General features: G+C 34.5%; 2 protein-coding genes and 1 long non-coding RNA gene across 4 annotated transcripts in view; 2 read left to right on the top strand and 1 right to left on the bottom strand.

Moving 5' to 3' along the window:
- Positions 1-20,713, bottom strand: part of LOC146999474 (uncharacterized) — a 28,419-nt gene that overhangs the window by 821 nt on the left and 6,885 nt on the right. Inside the window, exon 2 of one of the 2 annotated variants that reach the window (XR_015043652.1) lies at positions 19,177-19,220. The exons of the other annotated variant lie outside the window; for it this stretch is intronic. This is a non-coding gene — a long non-coding RNA (uncharacterized LOC146999474). The remainder of the gene's footprint in view (positions 1-19,176; positions 19,221-20,713) is intronic. 2 annotated transcript variants of the gene reach the window in all.
- LOC146999475 (uncharacterized) lies at positions 1,750-7,530 on the top strand. Its single transcript, XM_085825924.1, has one exon. The coding sequence runs from the start codon at positions 3,859-3,861 to the stop codon at positions 4,987-4,989; it is 1,131 nt and encodes a 376-aa protein (XP_085682050.1). The 5' UTR covers positions 1,750-3,858; the 3' UTR covers positions 4,990-7,530.
- Positions 5,057-7,530, top strand: LOC146999476 (uncharacterized). Its single transcript, XM_085825930.1, has one exon. The coding sequence runs from the start codon at positions 6,726-6,728 to the stop codon at positions 7,245-7,247; it is 522 nt and encodes a 173-aa protein (XP_085682056.1). The 5' UTR covers positions 5,057-6,725; the 3' UTR covers positions 7,248-7,530.

The raw sequence follows: 20,713 nt of genomic DNA, 5'->3' as shown, positions 1-20,713 counted from the left end.
TTGTGATTGTTTACTTTTTAATTAAGAAATCATATGAATTGTTTTGATTTGTTGAGTATGGCAAAGCACTCAAGTACTGTCAGCTTTAGGAAAGGGATTCCTACAAAAACATCTAAAATATTGTTAAAAATATTAAATTTTCTATGTAAGTCATTTGAAGAGCTTCATGTGTTCTGAAAATAAAATCTAAAAATGGATACCTTAAAACATATGATGAGAAATTTCTGGACATATCTCTGAATTAAATGTACCTGTAAAAACATTTTGATACGGACAATTGCTAATTATTAACTTCTTTTTTTCATTAATAAATGCAGACATTGAAGAAGAGTTAGATCAATTTATCTGTATGAAACGTATATTAATTTAAAAAATATAATATTGGAATATCATGTAAATATATGAAATCATTGAGGAATACAGAAGGTCGTTCACATATTTTAAAAACGATTTTGATAATTAATTTTTATGCATAAAGAGCATATTTTCTTTCTGCAATTTGCTTCTATCTGATAGCCTTTATTCTTGATTATAGCTCTGGCTTGAATTTTTCATAGAAATAAACTATTTCTTAGCACCACCATTCCAATTTTATCCCATTCCTGTTGGGTTATTTTCCAAAGTCCACTCAGTGTTTTTGAATGCCATTGAGGCTCATGCTAAGGAACTGAAAATTTCCATATTAGTAGAAGCATCACATGATTTTAGACGTATTTGAATAAGTGGGATGCATTTTGTTTCCTGTTTCTTCTTCTTTCTTTGCTAATATTATTACATATGGGCGAGTTTAGCTTAGAGACTAAAACTTACTGGGTGTTCAATAAATATTCCGCGTTTCTGCAATACTTTGCCTTTTGTTTCGTAATTTAATTATATGCCAATTTGAAATTGGCATATAATTAAATTGGTCTTGGACAATTGTCACTGCATTACTGCAGTTGTTCTTGTCCATCAAATGAATGGAAGAAGAAAAATCTTTTCGAAGTATAATTTCATAATGATACACAACATTGGATAATGTAATATGCAATTTGCATATTGAACAATATGTTAAATTATATAGAGTTTTTAATTTTATTTCGGCTTAATAAATTATTGAAAAACTTGTTTTAAAAGATACTTTTGTTGAAAAGTATGCATTTAAGATGTAACTCGTATGCTTAACACTAAGAAGTGTTTTAATGATCATAGATTTTATTGATCTAATTTTAAATGCAGTTATATGCGCAGAATTTAATTTTAGTTCTAAATTTAGAACCAGAAATATAGGAACCTGTTGTGCTGTAGAGATGTTAGGTTATTTTATAGCAGGAGACTTGAAAAATGAATAATGCTTTCACCAGGACTCGAACCTGGAACTCTCGAATACGCGGCGAGTGTGCTATAGGTTGCACCACGAAGGCATGCGGAAAGGAGTGAGAAAATACCTTATATATTCCCCTTTTAAAGAGTGACTGGGGATTAGGGGACCTTCTGCTACCTGCTCTTGGCATCTGTTTGCCAATAAGACAAGAAAGCTGCCCTAATGATTGGCGTCCAATAACAACCATTTAAACAACTGTGCCTATGATTCTGAAAGCTGTACATATATGTGATACCAGCTAGGGGCAGTTTCTCAGGATATACACTTTTGCCAACTTATTCTCTTATATTATTATTGGTAAGACCCGCCTAACGCTAGAGGGCGCTGAGAGCGCCATTGAGAGTGTGCTGAGATTCGATGCAGTTGCTCGATGGAATGTGTGACGCAGTTGTAAAATTTTGAGATATGATTATATTTAATTAAATCAATCTATATTTTATTCATTGGTGATTATTGAATATGATTTATTGATATGAGTGATATGTTTTGCTGAACCACCACACTTTCGACAAACTTGGATTACCACTGAATCTAAAAAACCACCGATGCGCATTGCATCTACGCCAAGAAGGAACCAGGTAAGAGAATTTTTATTGAATTATTGAAACTGAATTATACCTGGATAGAAATTAAATATTGCTGAAAATCTGCCAAAGTTGAAGAAGAAACGCAGTTCCATGCTTTCGATGTTGACGAAACAAATTAACAAAATAGAAGTTGCTATGAACAACGAAAATGAAACAGTTGATCAGTTGGAAGCATTTTTGGAACAATTAATTGGAAAAGAAACTGATTTAAATTCTTTAAATGATGAAATTGAAAATCTTTTGAGCGTCGAAACACTATCTGAAGATATAGAAGCTTCAGAAAAAATAAAAGAAAAAATAATTTTTTCGAAATCGAATTCTGTTTCTATCCAAGTTGATACAGTTTCACAAAACATTCAGTTGATTAATAATGAAAATGAAAATATAAATATAAAATTACCTAAATTACATATTAGTAAATATTATGGTAATTATTCTGGTTTGTTAAATTTTTACAATTTATTTGAAAGCTCTGTTCATAATAATCCTAAATTAAGCAAAGTTGATAAATTTAATTATTTGAAATCCTATCTCGGTGGTACCGCAACAGCATGTATTAGTGGATTTGCTTTAAGTGATGAAAATTATGATAAAGCACTTGATTTATTGAAAGAAAGGTTCGGAAATAAAAACATTTTGATTAACACTCATTTGAGTGTTTTGCTGAATTTAACTCCGGTTAAAAATCCTAACGATGTTATAAGTTTAAGAAATTTATATGATAACGTAGAAACACAGATCAGAAGCTTAGCTTCTTTAGGAATTACAGGTGAATCATATGCAAATCTATTGAGACCAATTTTAATGAAATTAATTCCTTCAGAATTCGTTTTAGAATTTAATCGCATTCAAGGCGGCAAAGAATTTGACTTAAAAACTCTTTTGCAATTCATTAATAAAGAAATTCGAAGCCACGAGAGATGATTTCCAATAAATAATTATAAATCATCGAACCAACAAGTACACTTATGTTCCTCGCAAAAGAAAATAAAAAATAAAAATTTACTTCTGTTAGACATAACTCTTCCAGACCTTCGCATAAGAGGGAGAATTCTTTCCCCTCCCCACACACGCAGGAATTCCTGGCGTCAGTTGAAGATGTAATCTGTTTATTTTGCAGCAAAGGTCATAAATCAGAATCATGCTCTACATTTAATGCAAATGAACGGAGAGATATATTGAAGCAGCGAGGTCAATGTTTTTGTTGTTTGACCCCTAACCATCGAGTAAAAGAATGTTTGAAAAAGGATTTGTGTTCCATCTGCAGCAAACCTCACCATGTTTCAATCTGTTTTCGAAATCAAAATAATCCACACATTATTTCTCCAAAGGGAGAAACCAACAATGTCGTATCAGCGAATATCGCATCGGCAAAAAAGAATAATACTATGCTACAAACATGTTCAACCTTAATTGATAATGGAAAACAGCAGGAAATTATTAGAATTTTCCTGGACAATGGTTCACACCGCTCCTTTATTTTATCAGCTATTTCCAAAGGATTTAACTTTCCAGTTGTTAGAAAGGAAAGCCTTTCCATTTACACATTTGCTGCTAAGGAAACGGAAACAAAATCATTTAATGTAGTTAAACTTAAATTTAAAGAATAGAGATGATCCAAATTTATGCATAGAAATTGAAGCACTGGAGACAGACCATATTTCGGGCACACATTTACCGACTCCGGATAAAAATATTGAGAAACAATTTAGACGTTTAAAAAATGTACAACTAGCGGACTGTTATGAATTTAACAATAAAGAAATATCAATACTAATAGGTGCAGATTACTATTATGATATTGTCACTGGTCGAATTACACGCCTAAGCAAAACCCTCGTTGCAGTTGAAACAATATTTGGGTGGTGTTTGCAAGGCCGAAATACGAACTTAAATGAAACGTTTGCAATGAGTGTTATGGTAAACGAATCCAATATTTCCGATCAACTCAAGGAATTTTGGGATTTAGAGAATTTATGTATCGAGGCAGAAGTAGCTGAAATAGAACCCACTGAGAAAGAAATAATGAGTGAATTTGAATCCGGAATTACATATCAAAATAAGCGATACAAAGTGAAATTGCCTTGGAAACCAAATATGAAGACATTATTAGAAAATAACGAGCAGATAGCAATGAAAAGACTTTTGAAATTGAAATCATCTTTTAAAAATGACCCGTCCTTATTTCGCGAATATAACACTGTACTAAAGAATTATCTTTCGGAGAATATTATTGAACCTGTCCCAGTTGATGAAGTAAATTTACGCCAAAATACATTTTATCTACCTCATCGAGCTGTAATGCGTACGGATAAGACTACAAGCAAATTACGCTTAGTGTTTGATGCTTCGGCGCATGCAAAAGCTCAATTATCTTTGAACGATTGCTTATACACAGGACTTAATTTTATGCCTAACCTATTTCTTCTTTTGATCAGATTTAGAACGAATCCGATAGCATTTGTTGCAGATATTAAGATGGCTTTTCTCCAGATTGAAATAGATGAAAGTGAACGAAACTACACTAGATTCTTCTGGGAAGAAGATCCAGGAACTGATGATGAAAACAAGAAATTGGAAATTTTTCGGATGACAAGGGTGTTATTTGGAGTGAGATCTAGCCCATTCCTCCTTGCAGCCACAATCAAACATCACTTGAAAAGGTACGTAGATATATTTCCTCTGACTTCTAAGCATCTTAATCAATCATTGTATGTCGACGATTTTATTTGTGGGCAAATCACTGTTCAACAGGCTCTAAAGACTTGTAAAGAGAGTGTAGACATTCTAAAAGAGGCAAGCATGGACCTTCAAAAGGGCAGAACCAATTCTCCTGAGCTATGTAAAGAATTAAAGAATTTAAACTTCAATGTAGATCAGGGTGAAGAGTCTTTAGATAAAAAATTGATAGCTTCAGAAGTATTGGAAATTGGTTGGGGTGAACAAACTGACACGTTTTATTTCGATACCAGAAATCTGGAAACATTTCTTTTAAAACGAACTAACACAAAAAGACACTTACTACAAGCAGTAGGTTGACTTTTCGATCCAGTAGGTTTTATAGGACCGTATACTGTTAGAGTTAAGTACTTGATACAAGAAATTTGGTGTTTAGGATTAGACTGGGATGAAAAATTGCCCAAACAGTTAGAAATTGCTTGGAATAAATGGTGCGATGAGATCCAAGATGTAAAGGAAATAATTATTCCCCGATATTATTTTCAAAATTCTTTGCCCAGTCATGCAATCACTATTCAATTACACTGTTTTTCAGATGCATCTAAAGGCCCATTTACACTAGCGGAACTTTGAGCCTAAGAAATGCACGCGGAAGTTGCTAGCTTCACTAAATGGCGAAAATGTTACTCTTTTTTTTTAAAAACTGAAACTGAATATGTACACATTTAAATAAACAGCCTAACTTATAACATTATTCAAGAGTTTAAGAGTTAAATATTCCCTCATAATACGAAAAACTTGCTGTTAAAAAGTTCTCAAACGAGTCTTCAAATTCGCCTGCGTTTCTTAGGCTCAAAGTTCCGCTAGTGTAAATGGGCCTTAAGAAGGCTTATGGTACTGTTGCGTACTTACGCAATTAAAGAGTGGAAATATCATTTCTAGGTTTGTAGCATCAAAGAGCAGGGTAGCTCTGTTAAAAACCCTTTCGATTCCTAGATTGGAACTCATGGGTGCACTTTTGTCTTCAAGATTGAGCAATAAAATTGTAACTGCACTAAGTTTTTCAGTTACTCGATATTTTTGGACGGATTCCTCAATAGCTTATTACTGGATCAAAGGTGATCCAAATAGACATAAGGTGTTCGTGAAGAATAGAATAAAGGAAATGCAAAAATACAGCAATCCAGAAGAATGGCATCATTGTATAGGAAAGAATAATCCCGCCGATTTGATTTCTAGGGGTTTATCCTTAAGCGAGCTCAAGAATAATCAGCTCTGGTGGCATGGACCCTGTTGGTTAACAATGAATAATACAGCATGGCCATCCTCCTTAGAATCAATGGAAGAAACCGAAGTAGATGTCGATAAGTTAGAGTTTAAGAAGTCAATTGTTGTAAATGCAACTGTTGAAAATAGCCAAAATGAAAACGATTTGATCACAAGATATTCCTCATTCAGTAAATTAATTAGGATAACTGCTTTATGTTTGAGATTTATAAATAACTGTAAAGCAAACCCAGAGTTGAGAACAGACTTGTGCTTCTGAGTTAAGACATGCTACTGAAGTTTTAGTAAAACTTGTACAGTCAACTGAATTTCAAAAGGAAATAAAGTGCTTGAAAAACGGACAATCTATTCCAAAGAATAGTAAAATATTATCTCTGAACGTATTTCTTGACAAAAATGAGGTACTGAGAGTAGGTTCTAGACCTTTCGAGAAGGTCGGATTAGATTTCGCAGGACCTATAATCACAAAACCTAATTTGAAAAGGTCAAAGGTGACTTTAAAGTCTTATATTGCATCATTTATCTGTTTTTGCACTAAAGCAGTGCATTTAAAAGTCGTTTCTGAGTTAACAACAGAAGCTTTTCTAGCCTGTTTACGACGATTGATTGCCAGAAGATCCAAACCAGCCGTTATCTGGAGCGATAACGCCACGAATTTCAAAGGTGCAAGAAATATTCTTAACGCATATAATGATATTTGCAAATCTAACCCAATTCAAGGATTTAGTGCAGAAGAAGGCATCCAATGGAAATTTATCCCCCCAGCTTCTCCTCACTTTGGCGGACTGTGGGAAACAAACATAAAATCAATGAAACGGATTTTGTTAAGGGTAGCAAAATCAGCTATCATGAATTTTGAAGAGTTAACTACTTTAGTTACTCAGATAGAAGCTGTTCTGAATTCCCGTCCATTATCACCACTTTCTTCCGATCCGAATGACTTACAGCCTTTAAACTCCGGGACATTTTTAACAGGAAGTGCTATGTTATCCTTTCCTGAACCACATACTGCTTCGGATTCTCTTTCTTTTCATTCCAGGTGGGAACTACTTCAGAGACTCCAAGCCAATTTCTGGAAAAGGTTGCATTCCGAGTATCTAAATCAACTACAGAATCGTGCCAAATGGAGCAGTTCACAGCCAAACATGCAGATTGGTCAACTAGTACTGCTGAAGGACTCCAACCCCAATCCTATGCATTGGCCTCTAGGTAGGATCCAACAAGTGTATCCTGGAGCTGATAATCTGGTCAGAGTAGTTGAAGTTAAAACCTCTACAGGTGTTCTTCGGCGAGCCATCAACAAAATTATTCCTCTACCATTTAAAGACTGAACTTGAAAAACTTTTATTTTATATTTAATAGTTTACCAATTTAATATTTAGTTTAGTGTAATTTTAGTTACTTTAAATTTATTTGAATATCTGGAAATTAAAATGTAATTTCCATCGGAGTTTAAGCGGGGAGAATGGTAAGACCCGCCTAACGCTAGAGGGCGCTCCGAGCGCCATTGAGAGTGTGCTGAGATTCGATGCAGTTGCTCAATAGAATGTGTGACGCAGTTGTAAAATTTTGAGATATGATTATATTTAATTAAATCAATCTGTATTTTATTCATTGGTGATTATTGAATTTGATTTATTGATATGAGTGATATGTTTTGCTGAACCACCACACTTTCGACAAACTTGGATTACCACTGAATCTAAAAACCACCGATGCACAATTATCTTATATGAAATATTCTGCTTCATAAAAAGTTGTACAAAGTTTTCTATTTGGTTGTCTGAAATGCAGAACAAATGTAAAGTCACATGCTTTTCCGTTGAACCTTAAGGTAAAATCTTTAAAATTAGAGCTATTTCTTTTTTTTTTCTTTTTTTTTTTTTTTTTTTTTTCTCTAGTATATTTACATACAGGAGACTTTAAAGCCTCAAAATTATTTGGTGTTCAATAGAAAGCCTGCTCTTCTGCGGTTTTTGATTCATTTAGCCTCCTATCCTTATTCAAATTATCTTCGACAAATTTCATTGCATTATTCTCCATGACATAAAAATCCTTTTGAGACGACGATTTTATTTAGCTAGCCTTTAATTAAAATTATTTAAAATAGAAAAATAAGATTCTTGACTTTCTGCGCTTAATGAATTTAAAACTTAGTATTGATCTACAGAAGCATTTCAAAGTATATGTGTATGATTTTTGGGGAAAATGCTCAAGAAAAGAAAGATGAGTTCGAGCCTGAAAATGTTGAGGGTGCCTCAGTTGCGAAGAGCAGGAAAATCATTGTGTATCAATAACGATCCTTTGAAACAGGCGATGGAAGTTGATTTGAGAAATGTCGCAATACTTATACTAAGTGTTGCGAAAGGAAGTATTTGTATAAGTGTTGAGAACGAATTTGGAAATTTCCCCGTGTACTTTGATGAATGATATTGTGCTGCAGGGAAAGTAAACTCGTGTGCAAAATTAAGAAAATTTGCCCATTATGTCAAATTTCTGAAAAACTAATGAACAAATTTTAATCAAATTTGGTATGAATATGCATTTATAACAGAGAAAAAAACATACCATTCGAAAGCCATTTATTTTATGTGCACAATGTTATCAGAAGAGCACATAGTGCTGGGATGTCCAAAATCCCTGTTGTAATATCAACCTGAAAATGAATCTAATATGGGGTATGGTTCCCTCTCACAGCCAGACAGATCACGCAGCATGACGGCAAGAGGCAGTTGAGGAGTCACTGTGGCAGTCGATCGCACTTCTACAGCAAGGCAGTTTTCAGTTACAGGATGATTCTCGGATGGGAATGACCATATGAAATTGCGATCCCAAGGGCGTCCCAAGTATGCTTTTATAAGGTTAAGATGAAGAGATCTGGCTACCAGCCCATGTGGTGTATATTCTCATTTTCCAGAAAATCATCGACCTGCTGAGCCCTACATTGGCAAGCGTTGTTGTCTATTAACTGGAACCCAGGATTAACTGTGTCCCTGAAAATTCGAGCATAGGGCTCTAAGATCTCCTCTCTATACTTCATAGCAGTCAGGAAGCCTTTGTAAAACACATGCAGGGGTGCATTATGCTGTCCAGCATAATGCCTACCAAACCATTACATCTCCACCACCGTAATGATCCTTTTCAATAATGAGGAATGGATGGTATCGTGTTCAAGTCTCTTTCCAAATACAGGTATATCAAGAATCAGTGCCCATGCTGAATCCGGACTCATCTGTGAAAATCACGGTGTTCCACCAAAGTCTGGTCCAAGGCGCATGTTGTATGCGTTCCCTTTTGTGCTGCAATGAGCAGGACGTAAATATGGAGCAATTCATGACAGCGATGAAGCTGTACACTCCGACGTTAATTTCCCCCTCACCCCCGCTAACTGTGATTGGACTTGATCCAAAAAGAAGGGAAAACATTCTCTCCTTGTATGACTCCCTTCTCGCGTTATGCAATGGACAGTAAACAACGCTTGTAATCATCTCTAGATATTTTTATTCTTCTAATACCTAATAAATTTGTTATTTTATGTTCGCTAATATAATGATCGTGTTCCTTACATCGGCAGCTTGGATTACACTTTATTAAGGTAAGAACTTTAATTCTGTTTCATTCATCTGTTCGTCTCGACTTAGCGAAGTTGTAACAGTAAACAAAAATGAACCACGAATACCTTCAACAATAGATTATGAGATCGAGAATATGTTTACTTCAACTAAACGCATAAAATATATCGAGATAAGCTATCAAGAATATATGTATATATATATATATATATATATATATATATAAAAGAACAGAAAAGATACTTTACCATAAATTACCGCTGGATAATCCGAAAAAGGAAATAGCCAAGCCTGCCTTCAAAAGCGAAAGAAAACTGAATAGTTGTGTACTGCGCATTCGAAATACAGAAACAGAAATGGCTACTAGCTGCGAAAATAAATATTCGATCATGAAACTAAACAATAACAACTATCAAATATGGAAATACAAACTTGAAATGATCCTGAAAAAGGAAAATTTATGGGATTTAATAGCAGATGATACACCAAAAGAAATAAACGTCGAATGGAGAAAACGAGATGAACAAGCACAAGCTACCCTTAGTTTACTCGTAGAAGACAACCAAATCGTACACATAAGAAATAAAACGACAGCCAAAGAAATATGGAATGAATTAAAGAAAATACATGAAAGAAAGAATCTTTCCAGTAAACTTTACCTTCTGAGAAAGCTGTATGCGTTAAAAGCAGAAAACGAATACAAATTCGAAGAACATGTCAACAAGATGCTCGAAATCGTAGACGAACTGCGAGGAATCGGTGAAGAAATAAAGGACAGTCACATTGTAGCGCTCTTACTAAGCGGCTTACCAAAAAGCTACGAAAATCTTATTACAGCTTTAGAAGCACGCCCAGAAGAACTAACGCTGGAATACGTAAAAACGAAACTCATCAACGAATGCCTGAGAAGAAAAGAAGGCACGCGAGCAGAAGAAACAACCGTCTTCAAAACGAATTTTAACACAAAATTCAAGCATTTCAATCAACGAAGATGCAATTATTGCAAAAAAAAAAAAAAAAAAAAAAAAAATAGGACACTTAGAAAAAGAGTGCAGATTCTTAAATAACCACAAAGAAAAAGATAAAAACGAAAGTAACTCATTTTTCAAGAACGAAAAGCAAACGAATAAAGGAAATTATGGAAATAAAGAGAAAACGAAAGTTGCTGTAAACGAGGATACACATGAAGGTGAAAACGAAGATAAGAATCATGAGAAGACTGAGAATTACACGTTCGAAGTCACCAGAGAAAGAAAATTTCAAAACTCAAACTGGTCGGTTGACTCAGGTGCTACTTGTCATATGACCGATAACATAAACTTTTTCACCAAATTGGATAGAAGCAAAACTGAGCAGCTAACGATTGCTAACGACACGCAGATGAAGTCCGAAGGTATAGGAGAAGGATACTTATACTGTACAGACGACTAACATAACGAAATAGAAGTGAGACTCGTAGATGTTCTGTACGTTCCTGACTTAGAAGGAGGATTGATATCCGTAAGAAAAATTACAAAGAAAGGATTTACAGTTGAATTTGAAGAAGATATTTGCAGAATAAAGAAGAAAAATAAAACCATAGGAATTGCTAAAGCAGAAGGAAATTTATATACCGTAGTTGAATCGCAAAGAAGAAAAGCCAAAATTGCAGCTGCAGAAAGAAGAAAAAATAGTATAGATCTTTGGCATAGAAGGCTAGGACACAGAAATTATGAAGTAATCAAGAGGCTAAAGAATGATGACCTGGCAACCGGAATAAGGATTGACGGAGAAGCCAAAAAGGAAAAAGAATGCGAATGCTGTATCAGAAGCAAAATGATTGAATTACCGTATCCCAAGCTAAACAACTATAGAGCAAAATCAGTTCTAGACTTGATGCATTCAGATATTTGTGGACCAATCGGTACAACATCACTAGGAGGAAAGAAATACTTCATAACATTCATCGACGATCATTCGAGATACACAACGATCTATCTGCTAGCTACAAAAGATGAAGCTATCTCCAAATTAAAACAATTTGTAACCATGACGAAGAACAAATTTGGAAAGAAGCCAAAAGTCTTAAGAACAGACAATGGAGAAGAATATACAAGCAAAGAGATTGAAGACTATCTAAAGGAAGAGGGAATCGAACATCAAACCTCCGTATTCACCGCAACAGAACGGTAGAGCAGAAAGAAAAAATCGATACTTAATGGAAATGACAAGATGCCTGCTACTCGATTCAGGACTCAAAAAAGAATTTTGGGGTGAAGCCGTAATGACAGCCACCTATCTATAAAACAGGCTACCATCAAGATCAGTTGAAAAAACACCGTATGAACTATGGAATAATAAGAAGCCGAATCTAAGCCATATCAGAGTTTTCGGCAGCACAGCTTATTGTCGAATTCCAAAGCAGAAAAGAAGCAAACTAGACGAAAGAGCAGAAAAAGGAATCCTTGTTGGATATAGTGACTGTACTAAAGGATATAGAATTTACATGCCACATGCAAACAACGTCGTGATCAGAAGAAGCGTAATATTCGATGAAAACAAAAAAGAGGAAATGCCTCGTCAATTAAATGATCAGCATGAGGAAATAGAATGGCCTTTTAAAGGAAATAAATTGACAGAAGCACGTCCAAATGCTATTACAGAAGAAGTAATTGAAACAGAGGAAATTCCCCTATTACCGAGAAGATCCCACAGAACGACTAAAGGAATCCCACCAAACAGATTCTCATACATGGCTAAGAATGAAGAAATCAAAGTTCCTAAAGACTGGGAAGAACTGCAAACTTTTCCTACCAAAGAAAAGAAACTGTGGTTAAAATCTACGAAAGAAGAAATGGAAGCACTGAAGAGGAACAAAACATGGGAACTAGTCGAAATTCCAAAAGGAAAGAAAGCAATTGGAAACAAATGGACATTTAAAACAAAATCCGACGCTTCAGAAAATGTTATCAGATATAAAGCTCGTTTAGTAGCAAAAGGATATTGCCAAAAATTTGGGCACGACTACGACGAAACATTCGCGCCAGTCGTAAAGTATACCACAATAAGGACTATTTTGGCAATAGGGCAGCTCAAAAGAAAATGCACGTAAATCACTTCGATGTAAAAACAGCTTTTCTGTATGGAGATCTGAAAGAAGATATATATATGAAGCAACCAGAAGGCTACATCTCTGCTTCAGAAGCAAATAAAGTCTGTAAACTGAATAAAAGTATCTACGGACTAAAACAGGCAGCCAGAAACTAAAATCACAAGATAGCTGAAATCCTGCGCAAACAAGGATACGTTCAAGGAAGGGCTGATCCATGTTCCTTCACACTAATCGAGAAAAACGCAAGAACTTACATAATCGTTTACATTGATGACATTAGTCGCGAGCGACAAGTGTGAATCAATTGAAGAAGTTGAACGAATTCTCAAAGAATATTTCGACATTCGAAATCTTGAAAAAGTGTCTACATATCTAGGAATTGAAATCGAAAGAGAAAAAGACGGAAGCTTTAAACTTCATGAAGCTAACAAGATTAAGAGTATGATCGAAAAATTCGACGGAGAGTCATCAAAGAAACTAAGCTATACACCCATGACTACGAATTTTACGAAGAACCAAAACAACCAGGATTACGTTTTTCCCGATAATCGGAAGTATAGGGAAGCAGTGGGAGCACTTTTATATTTAGCAACAGTTTCAAGACCTGACATAGCAAATTCTGTTAAAATACTTAGTAGAAAAGTAGAAAATCCATCAACATCGGATTGGAACGGTATCATTAAAATCATACGATATCTGAGAGCTACAATTAATTACAAATTAGATCTAAAATCCAATGGTGCACCAGTCATCAAAGCTTACAGTGACGCTGATTGGGCAGGAGATACCTCTGACAGAAAATCCACATCCGGATATATATTTCAAATAGGAAACAGTACGGTATCATGGGGAAGCAAGAAACAAAATTGTGTCGCCCTATCTTCGACAGAAGCCGAATACATCGCTCTAGCCTTAACATTGCAGGAGCTACAATGGATTAGACAACTGATGGGAGATTTAGGTTTCGCTCAAGAGGAAGCTAACATCGTATTCGAGGACAATATATCATGCATAAATCTTTCCAGAAAAGAAAAAGGAAGCAGTTACACCAAACACATCGATGTGAAATATCACTACGTATGTGATCTACAAAATCAAGGGATTGTTAAATTAATACACTGCAACAGTAAAATGATGTATGCAGACATGTTCACGAAACCTTTGCCTAGACAACAGCTGGAGTTTTTATTAAAAGGAATCGGGCTTACTTCGGACAGAACAGCTCATCGAGTGGGAGATTGTGGAGCAATTCATAATGACAGCGATGAAGCTGTACACTCCGACGTTAATTTCCCCCTCACCCCCGCTAACTGTGATTGGACTTGATCCAAAAAGAAGGAGAAACATTCTCTCCTTGTATGACTCCCTTCTCGCGTTATGCAATGGACAGTAAACAACGCTTGTAATCATCTCTAAATATTTTTATTCTTCTTAATACCTAATAAATTTGTTATTTTATGTTCGCTAATATAATGATCGTGTTCCTTACATCGGCAGCTTGGATTACACTTTATTAAGGTAAGAACTTTAATTCTGTTTCATTCATCTGCTCGTCTCGACTTGTTGTAACAACCTCGACTTGTTGTAACAGTTGTTACAACAAGTCGAGACGTAACAACAAGTTGTAACAGTAAGCAAAAATGAACCACGAATACCTTCAACAGTAAAAAGGCAGGTTTTCCGCATACAAACCTAACTTATGAAGCTTTCGGGCAATTATACACCGCGAAACTCGAGTTCCAGTGCATGCAGCTTACGTGAGAGCTTATGAAGTTGTAGTACTTAGGTGTCGCCGTGCTGCAAGTGCCAAATAACGATCCTCATTCGTCGTTATGGATCTTGATCGACCCTGTCCAGGTTTTTCTCGACACGGATCCAGTGTCCTGAAACTGCTTCCACAAATTCCGAACGACGCTGGGCGTTACATTGAGCTCGGTGGCCACCTGCGCTTGTGACTATCCTGTCTCCAGTCCCGAAATTCTCCATCTCATTCTGTCACCCATACGTTCGTGGCCAACCATTTTACCTTATACCTTAAATATTTCACCCAGCTCTTGCGAGAAACATGGTGAATGTCGTGAAAGAGTAGGAGCACACAAATCGCCGAAAACCCCTCGGGTTCTACGTCTCCCCACAATCACAGCTTCGTAGACACACACTTATGTATTCGGCTCTGAATATTTGCATAATTCGTGGGCGGCACAATTAGTACCTTTGCTTCAATACTTTTAGTAAAAATAGATGTAATTTGTAAATTCTCTTAATTTTGCACACGAGTGTCATATGCCTGGGAAAAGAACATTCTAACGAATTCGTACAACCTCAGAAATGCTCAGGCATTTGCAATTGTTTACACTGCTATTCCTGCAGAAAAAAGTAACAGTTTTGAAAGAAATAGTGGTGTGCTAAGGTAAATTGATCTCGTAAACGTGAATAGGAAAAGATTATTATTATGAAAAGCCAAACCTCAGGCACCCTACCTTTTTTTGTAAAGGTTTTGATTCGGTGATTTGCGACAGTTTAAGTACAATTTTCTAAAACCCAGTGCAGCGAAGTACACGAATGACTTGTCCTTAGAGGTTAAGAGCTAAACAGTTAGTTCTTGACAACGGAAAATTTCAGTGCGCTTATAATTACAATTCTAGGCCACATTTTTCAGTTAGAAAAACTACCAAAATTGAATAGTTCCAACTCCTCATGCATATTATGAGCGTTCCCTAATTTCTGTTTATTTCGCTCTTTGTAACAGATTTTAAAATGACAAAAATTTTTTGTTTGGTGCCTTTTTTAGATGTTAGCGGAAACATCTACCAGAACTGTACAGAAGCATCCTTATCTACGTTTAATTAATTTCTCTTGCTACATATCGAGGAAGTGTATATTGACCATTATACAACCTATTTTGACAAAGTGTTCAAAGGGTGAGATTATGTTGTCTCAAATTTTTAAATCATAAACCGTTAAACTTTTGATTATAAATCATAGTCATTTTAAAGTCCTTTTCGAAGGCGAATTATATATTATAAAATTTACATTAAAGCTGGTCAATTTAATTAACTCACCAGATAACGTTATTGACCCTATATAAAACTTGTATTGGTCCTAGTATTTATTTGGTTAACATAATTAATATTAAGTCCATTTCAAACATTAACCCCTTTTTTAACGATGAACTACCCTTAGAAATGCGATAGTATCAAAAGGTCTTTGAAAATGCCATTAAGTTGCTGTTAAATAATATCAGGATTAAAAACATACCAATTTATTGTAGGTGGCAAGAACTTCTTGATTCATATATAAAGCTATGAAAGTATTAATTTTAATATTAAAAGTGTTAAGTCATAAAAGTGGCTGTTCTGCTTAGTAATTGCTTTATATTAGCTGGCGAACTTATCTTTATTTTCATGTGGATATTTCTCACTTTCCTCCTCATTTCAGAACGGAGCCAAGTTATTTTTTGTAATGTTGACAATGAAAAGAGAAGACACTTTTATATATTGCTTTTTTCTATACAGTCGACACTCGTTACAATGAACGCTCATTATAACGACCACATCATTACAACAACCTGTAAAAAATTATCCCCAGCTAATGAGAATATACTATATTTAGTTATAACATTACTCGTTATAGCATTTATTTTCTTTTGAAAGCGAGATGTCGTTATAAAAAACGTGAACTGTACTTTGCGAGTTTCAACACTTATTTTCAATGCAGCGCTTTGCAAAATCATGATGTCTTTCTATATCAGTACAAAAATAATAATAATGCATGAGATATCACTATCTGTCGTATTCTTTCTCTTCTTTCACAAAATGTTGTATTCCTTGATATCTGAACATTTTTCGAGTGTACAGATTAATGATTCTGAAAAAGACCGGCAAAAGTATACTCTAACCGAGAAATTGTGTTCGATAATTTTGCTCATATCTGAATTTTTTCTTTTCGTTTTCGACTTGATGCAAATTTTGCAGTACACTATTTCAAAATTAATACCCTAAACCTGTTCTATCCTAGCCAGCAGCGTGTGTTGAGACACAATTTTTGATGAATAATCAAAACGGTGATTTTTGAAATTCAGTTCATTAATCTTCATTAAAAATCGAGTCCTTTGTTTTCTTACATAATTATAATTAAGAATTAATTAAAAAACTATTGATTAAATGTTAATATGTAACACCTTTATAGTAATGCATTTATTTTTTCCCAGGCTTCTTCCTTTTCTTCTTTTCTTCTCTCTTTCTCAAAGCAGCTATATACGTGTGAATTGCGATGCTGAAGTATTTGGGAAACACTGGTGTGTCTCAGTATTTTTGCAATAGTGCTTCGAGGGATTATAAGGTTTCTGTGTAGGATAGAGTTTCTACAAGGAGCCTTGTTTTCTATGAGGAAAAATTCTGCTCCTCACTAGCAAGACGCGTTTTGTATTCACGATGCCTGAGTCTCATTATATTTGATTTTTTTCCCGCATTTCTCCAACTTGTAGATCTTTGTTTAGGATATATATGCATGGTTTTCCTACTGGAACTTGGTTAATGTGCTAGTAATAGCGCATAAAATTATGCGCTGAAACTCGCATAATAACAACTTATCAAAATATCGAGGAATCTTAGGTTTATAATTTCAGATACAGCGGCAATATTTGTGCAGTAAATAGCCTTTCTGATCGGTATAGTGGTTGCTGACTGCCATATCGTTTGACCCAAGTTTAAATTCTATATAAAACTTGAAAATTTCTATAGTGTCTTTGCGGCATGGGGAAATTTGAAATATATGGTAAACTGAAAGCTTTCTTTAGTGGCTTGTTGGTAGGGCAACAAGGGTGTCAACCCCACCGTTGAATCAATTCACGAGGGTTCTTCCTCAAAATCGCGAAGTCGTATTTGTAATATAACATACCACAAAGCCCATGACAACAATAGACGCAATTTTGCATTCCTTGTCACAATAAAAGACGTGGACTTATTTTGGTATTACCGTCAAACAAGTGAGTTAAGTCACAACAACAACAAATATTACAGTAAAAAGGACCAAAAAACTTGCATAATTTTTTTCGGGCGGTGGGGAGGCAAATTTGCATTTTGTTTACATTTGTTGTTTAATTTTATATATTAACATGAATTATAGTCCGAATTATAAATGTCGGTTATCTACTCCTATACAAGTTTCACTATGTTAAAAAAAGATTTTGTATGTAATATAGTCACTTTGCTGCTCAAGATGAATGTGTATTTTAGATTCGCTAAGATGAATTTCGGACAGTGAGAGAAATTTTTCACCGTCTTGTTGATGGGAGAAAGTTTGGATTCTTTTCTTTGGTTATAAGAAATAAGATGCCACTTCCGAATTAGTAATAAGAATTAAAAGCTTCTGAAATTTAAATGCACCATATAATGAAAAATTCTGATTACAAAGTGCTACAATAAATATACAGAGTCAATTCAAACACCGAAAGAATTTTCGAGTAAAAAAAATTAAGCTACACATTTTTCACTGAAAAACGTATTTCTTTCATAAAACGTATTTCTTTCATAAAATGCATTTTAAATAAAACACTTATTTGATTTGTGTTGCATTTACTTATTTTTTTTTTCTAATCTTGCATGGTTACGTAAATTACGCCATTTGAAAGTCTTTGAACATGGCTGCTAATTTTGCTAAAAATTTCATTTACAGTGGCTCACTTTTCTGACACTTGTTTTTTTAAATGTATTGCCATAAATCTTGTAGTAAATATTCTCTATATTTTTTCCCAGTCTACCAGTTTTTTTCTATTTTAAGCTTTGGTTATTACGAAATAAATATCATTAAAATATTTCTTGTAATAAAGTAATTTATTCAAAAAATGTTAACCAGTAACTCACATAATAATTCGGATACTCGAATGTTTTATTGAAATGTATCAGCCGACAATGTTTCTTGCCATAATTTTTATTTTTAAATGAAAATATATTGCAAGACTTATCGCCTGCATTTGTAAATTATTAGTTGCTTATAAAAATGCATTAAGAGTTCCATATCTGAAGTGAACATGGCAAGACGCTGCTGATTAACGACAAGTTCTGTTAGAATTTTAACTATTCATCATTTTAAAGATGGTAAAAGTATTCGAAATAAAAAAAAAAAAATCCATGCTGTAAAGTGTTCAACTATCTTTGATGTTTTAAAACGATGGAAATTGGGCGACCTGTTGAAATTGCACTGAAATCTGGCCAACATTCCACGTTAATAAGAAGGAGTTTGAGATTTATCCTACGAAAGATCAAACAAAACATAGATATTAATAATGTGAAACTTACAGCGTGGGAGGGGAGGGGATTTAGAAAATCAGTTTGCAATAAAAGTTCACTCTGGAACTATTAAGAAGAATCGTTACAGCATACGGATACAGTGGGTGATCAGCAAAAATGAATTTTTCGTCAATAAGAAAATAAGGAAAATACGCCTGGCATTCGCAACAATCCATGGTAAGCAAAGATTTATCATATTAAAACAATGTTATATTTACAAATGAGTTGTAATTTGATATATTTAAGACCAACTGACGAATTTTTTCGTGGCGAAAGCCGAGTAAAAAATTTAATCCAAAAAACTTACTTGTGTGTTGTTAGGCATAATGGTTTGGGAATGCTTCTCTGTTTCTGGAATGGGAAATATTGTTTTTACAGAAAAATAGTATTGATGAGTATAAAAATATAAATATTTTTAATGGAAACCTGAAAGCATGGGCAAAAAAAAATATGGAATGCGAAATGCATTCAGATTTTATCAGGATAACGATCCTAAATATAAGCCCCACATGTTCGCTTAGAGTTACTATACAACTGTCCAGAAGTTGTCAAAGCTTCTTCATATTTTTCAAACCAAAATTCTGTCTAAAATTTGCAGAGTGAATTGTAGAAATACTAACGAAACATGACATTTCTACGAAAGCTTTACCAAAAGCAATTTTTTCGTAAAAATAGTACAAAATAGAGCATCGTACACACACACATACACACCAAAAAAAAAAAAAAAAAAAAAAAAAAAGTAGTTGAATTCCATATCCATCCATGTCCCAGTGCCTAAAAAGTGTATTTTTATCTAAAGGAAAACCAACAAAATATTAAATGTCCCTTTATCTTCACATCTTTATTAAATATAAACTGCTTGTTCAAAAGTGTCCGAATACTTACGTGAGTTCATTTTCCGGACTTTTTGAATATGCTATTTTGTTTACTAAAATGTTTTGAATATTTTTCTCAAAACAAACAGGTTTAAAAAACGTGATACACGAGAAAAAAAAATAAAGTTATTTTGCTAGTATTTAGTAACTGGTACAGTCAAAAGTCGTTAATCCGGACACCCATAATCTGGAATGATCTATAATGCGGACCTCAAAGCTACAAACTTTCTGCGCATGCATCAACGCATATGCGTTGACGCATGCGCGTAATACCTTTACGCATGCGCATATGCTTGTGTGCTTTCCCATAATACGTTTACGCATGCGCGTTTAATGTATAACAGACGGTATAAGCTAAGCTAAAATTATCTAATTACCTATTTCAGTTAATGTTGCAGATTGCGTTGTTCCTTAATCTTCGAATTGGATCCGGCTTATTATTTTTTGCAGACTGTTAGAGCAATTTTATAAAAGTAAGTTGGAACTTTCGATTATGTCAAATAGAATTTCCGATGCTGGAGCTGCCAAAGGAATTTACAAAGCAAAGCATGTTTCGATGTCCATCAAACAAAAAGTGGAATTGCGGCAAAAAATGGATAAAGGCTCCTTTGTTTCTCTAAACATTCCGAAATCTGTTTATCAATTTCACGCTGCTCTGCGCGGGGGGGGTAACGTCGCGGCGCGCAATGAACTGGAAGTTGATCTGTCAGCACTATCCTTATCTTCAGGGCAGATGTTTTTATTTTATTCGGCTTATAATTCCTTACTAAAGGTAGTATTTCATCTGGATGTACTCCGTCTTTGATGTGATTTAAATCAAATTCCTCATCATTATAAATATCACGAATACAAATCAAATAGTTTTCTTGTTGCAATTTTCTAATTTCGACTATGCGTAATGTATGCTTTACGCATGCGCGCGTTGAAAGAAATGTTTAATAAAGTAAACAAACAAATATTAAGCTTCTT

The sequence above is a fragment of the Stegodyphus dumicola genome, chromosome 1 (genome assembly GCF_044657685.1).
Source record: "Stegodyphus dumicola isolate Sdum_Otavi_A_Nest chromosome 1, ASM4465768v1".
Taxonomy (NCBI): domain Eukaryota; kingdom Metazoa; phylum Arthropoda; class Arachnida; order Araneae; family Eresidae; genus Stegodyphus; species Stegodyphus dumicola.
Note: the sequence above shows the minus strand (reverse complement) of the source record. Positions and strands in the feature narration are given on the sequence as shown.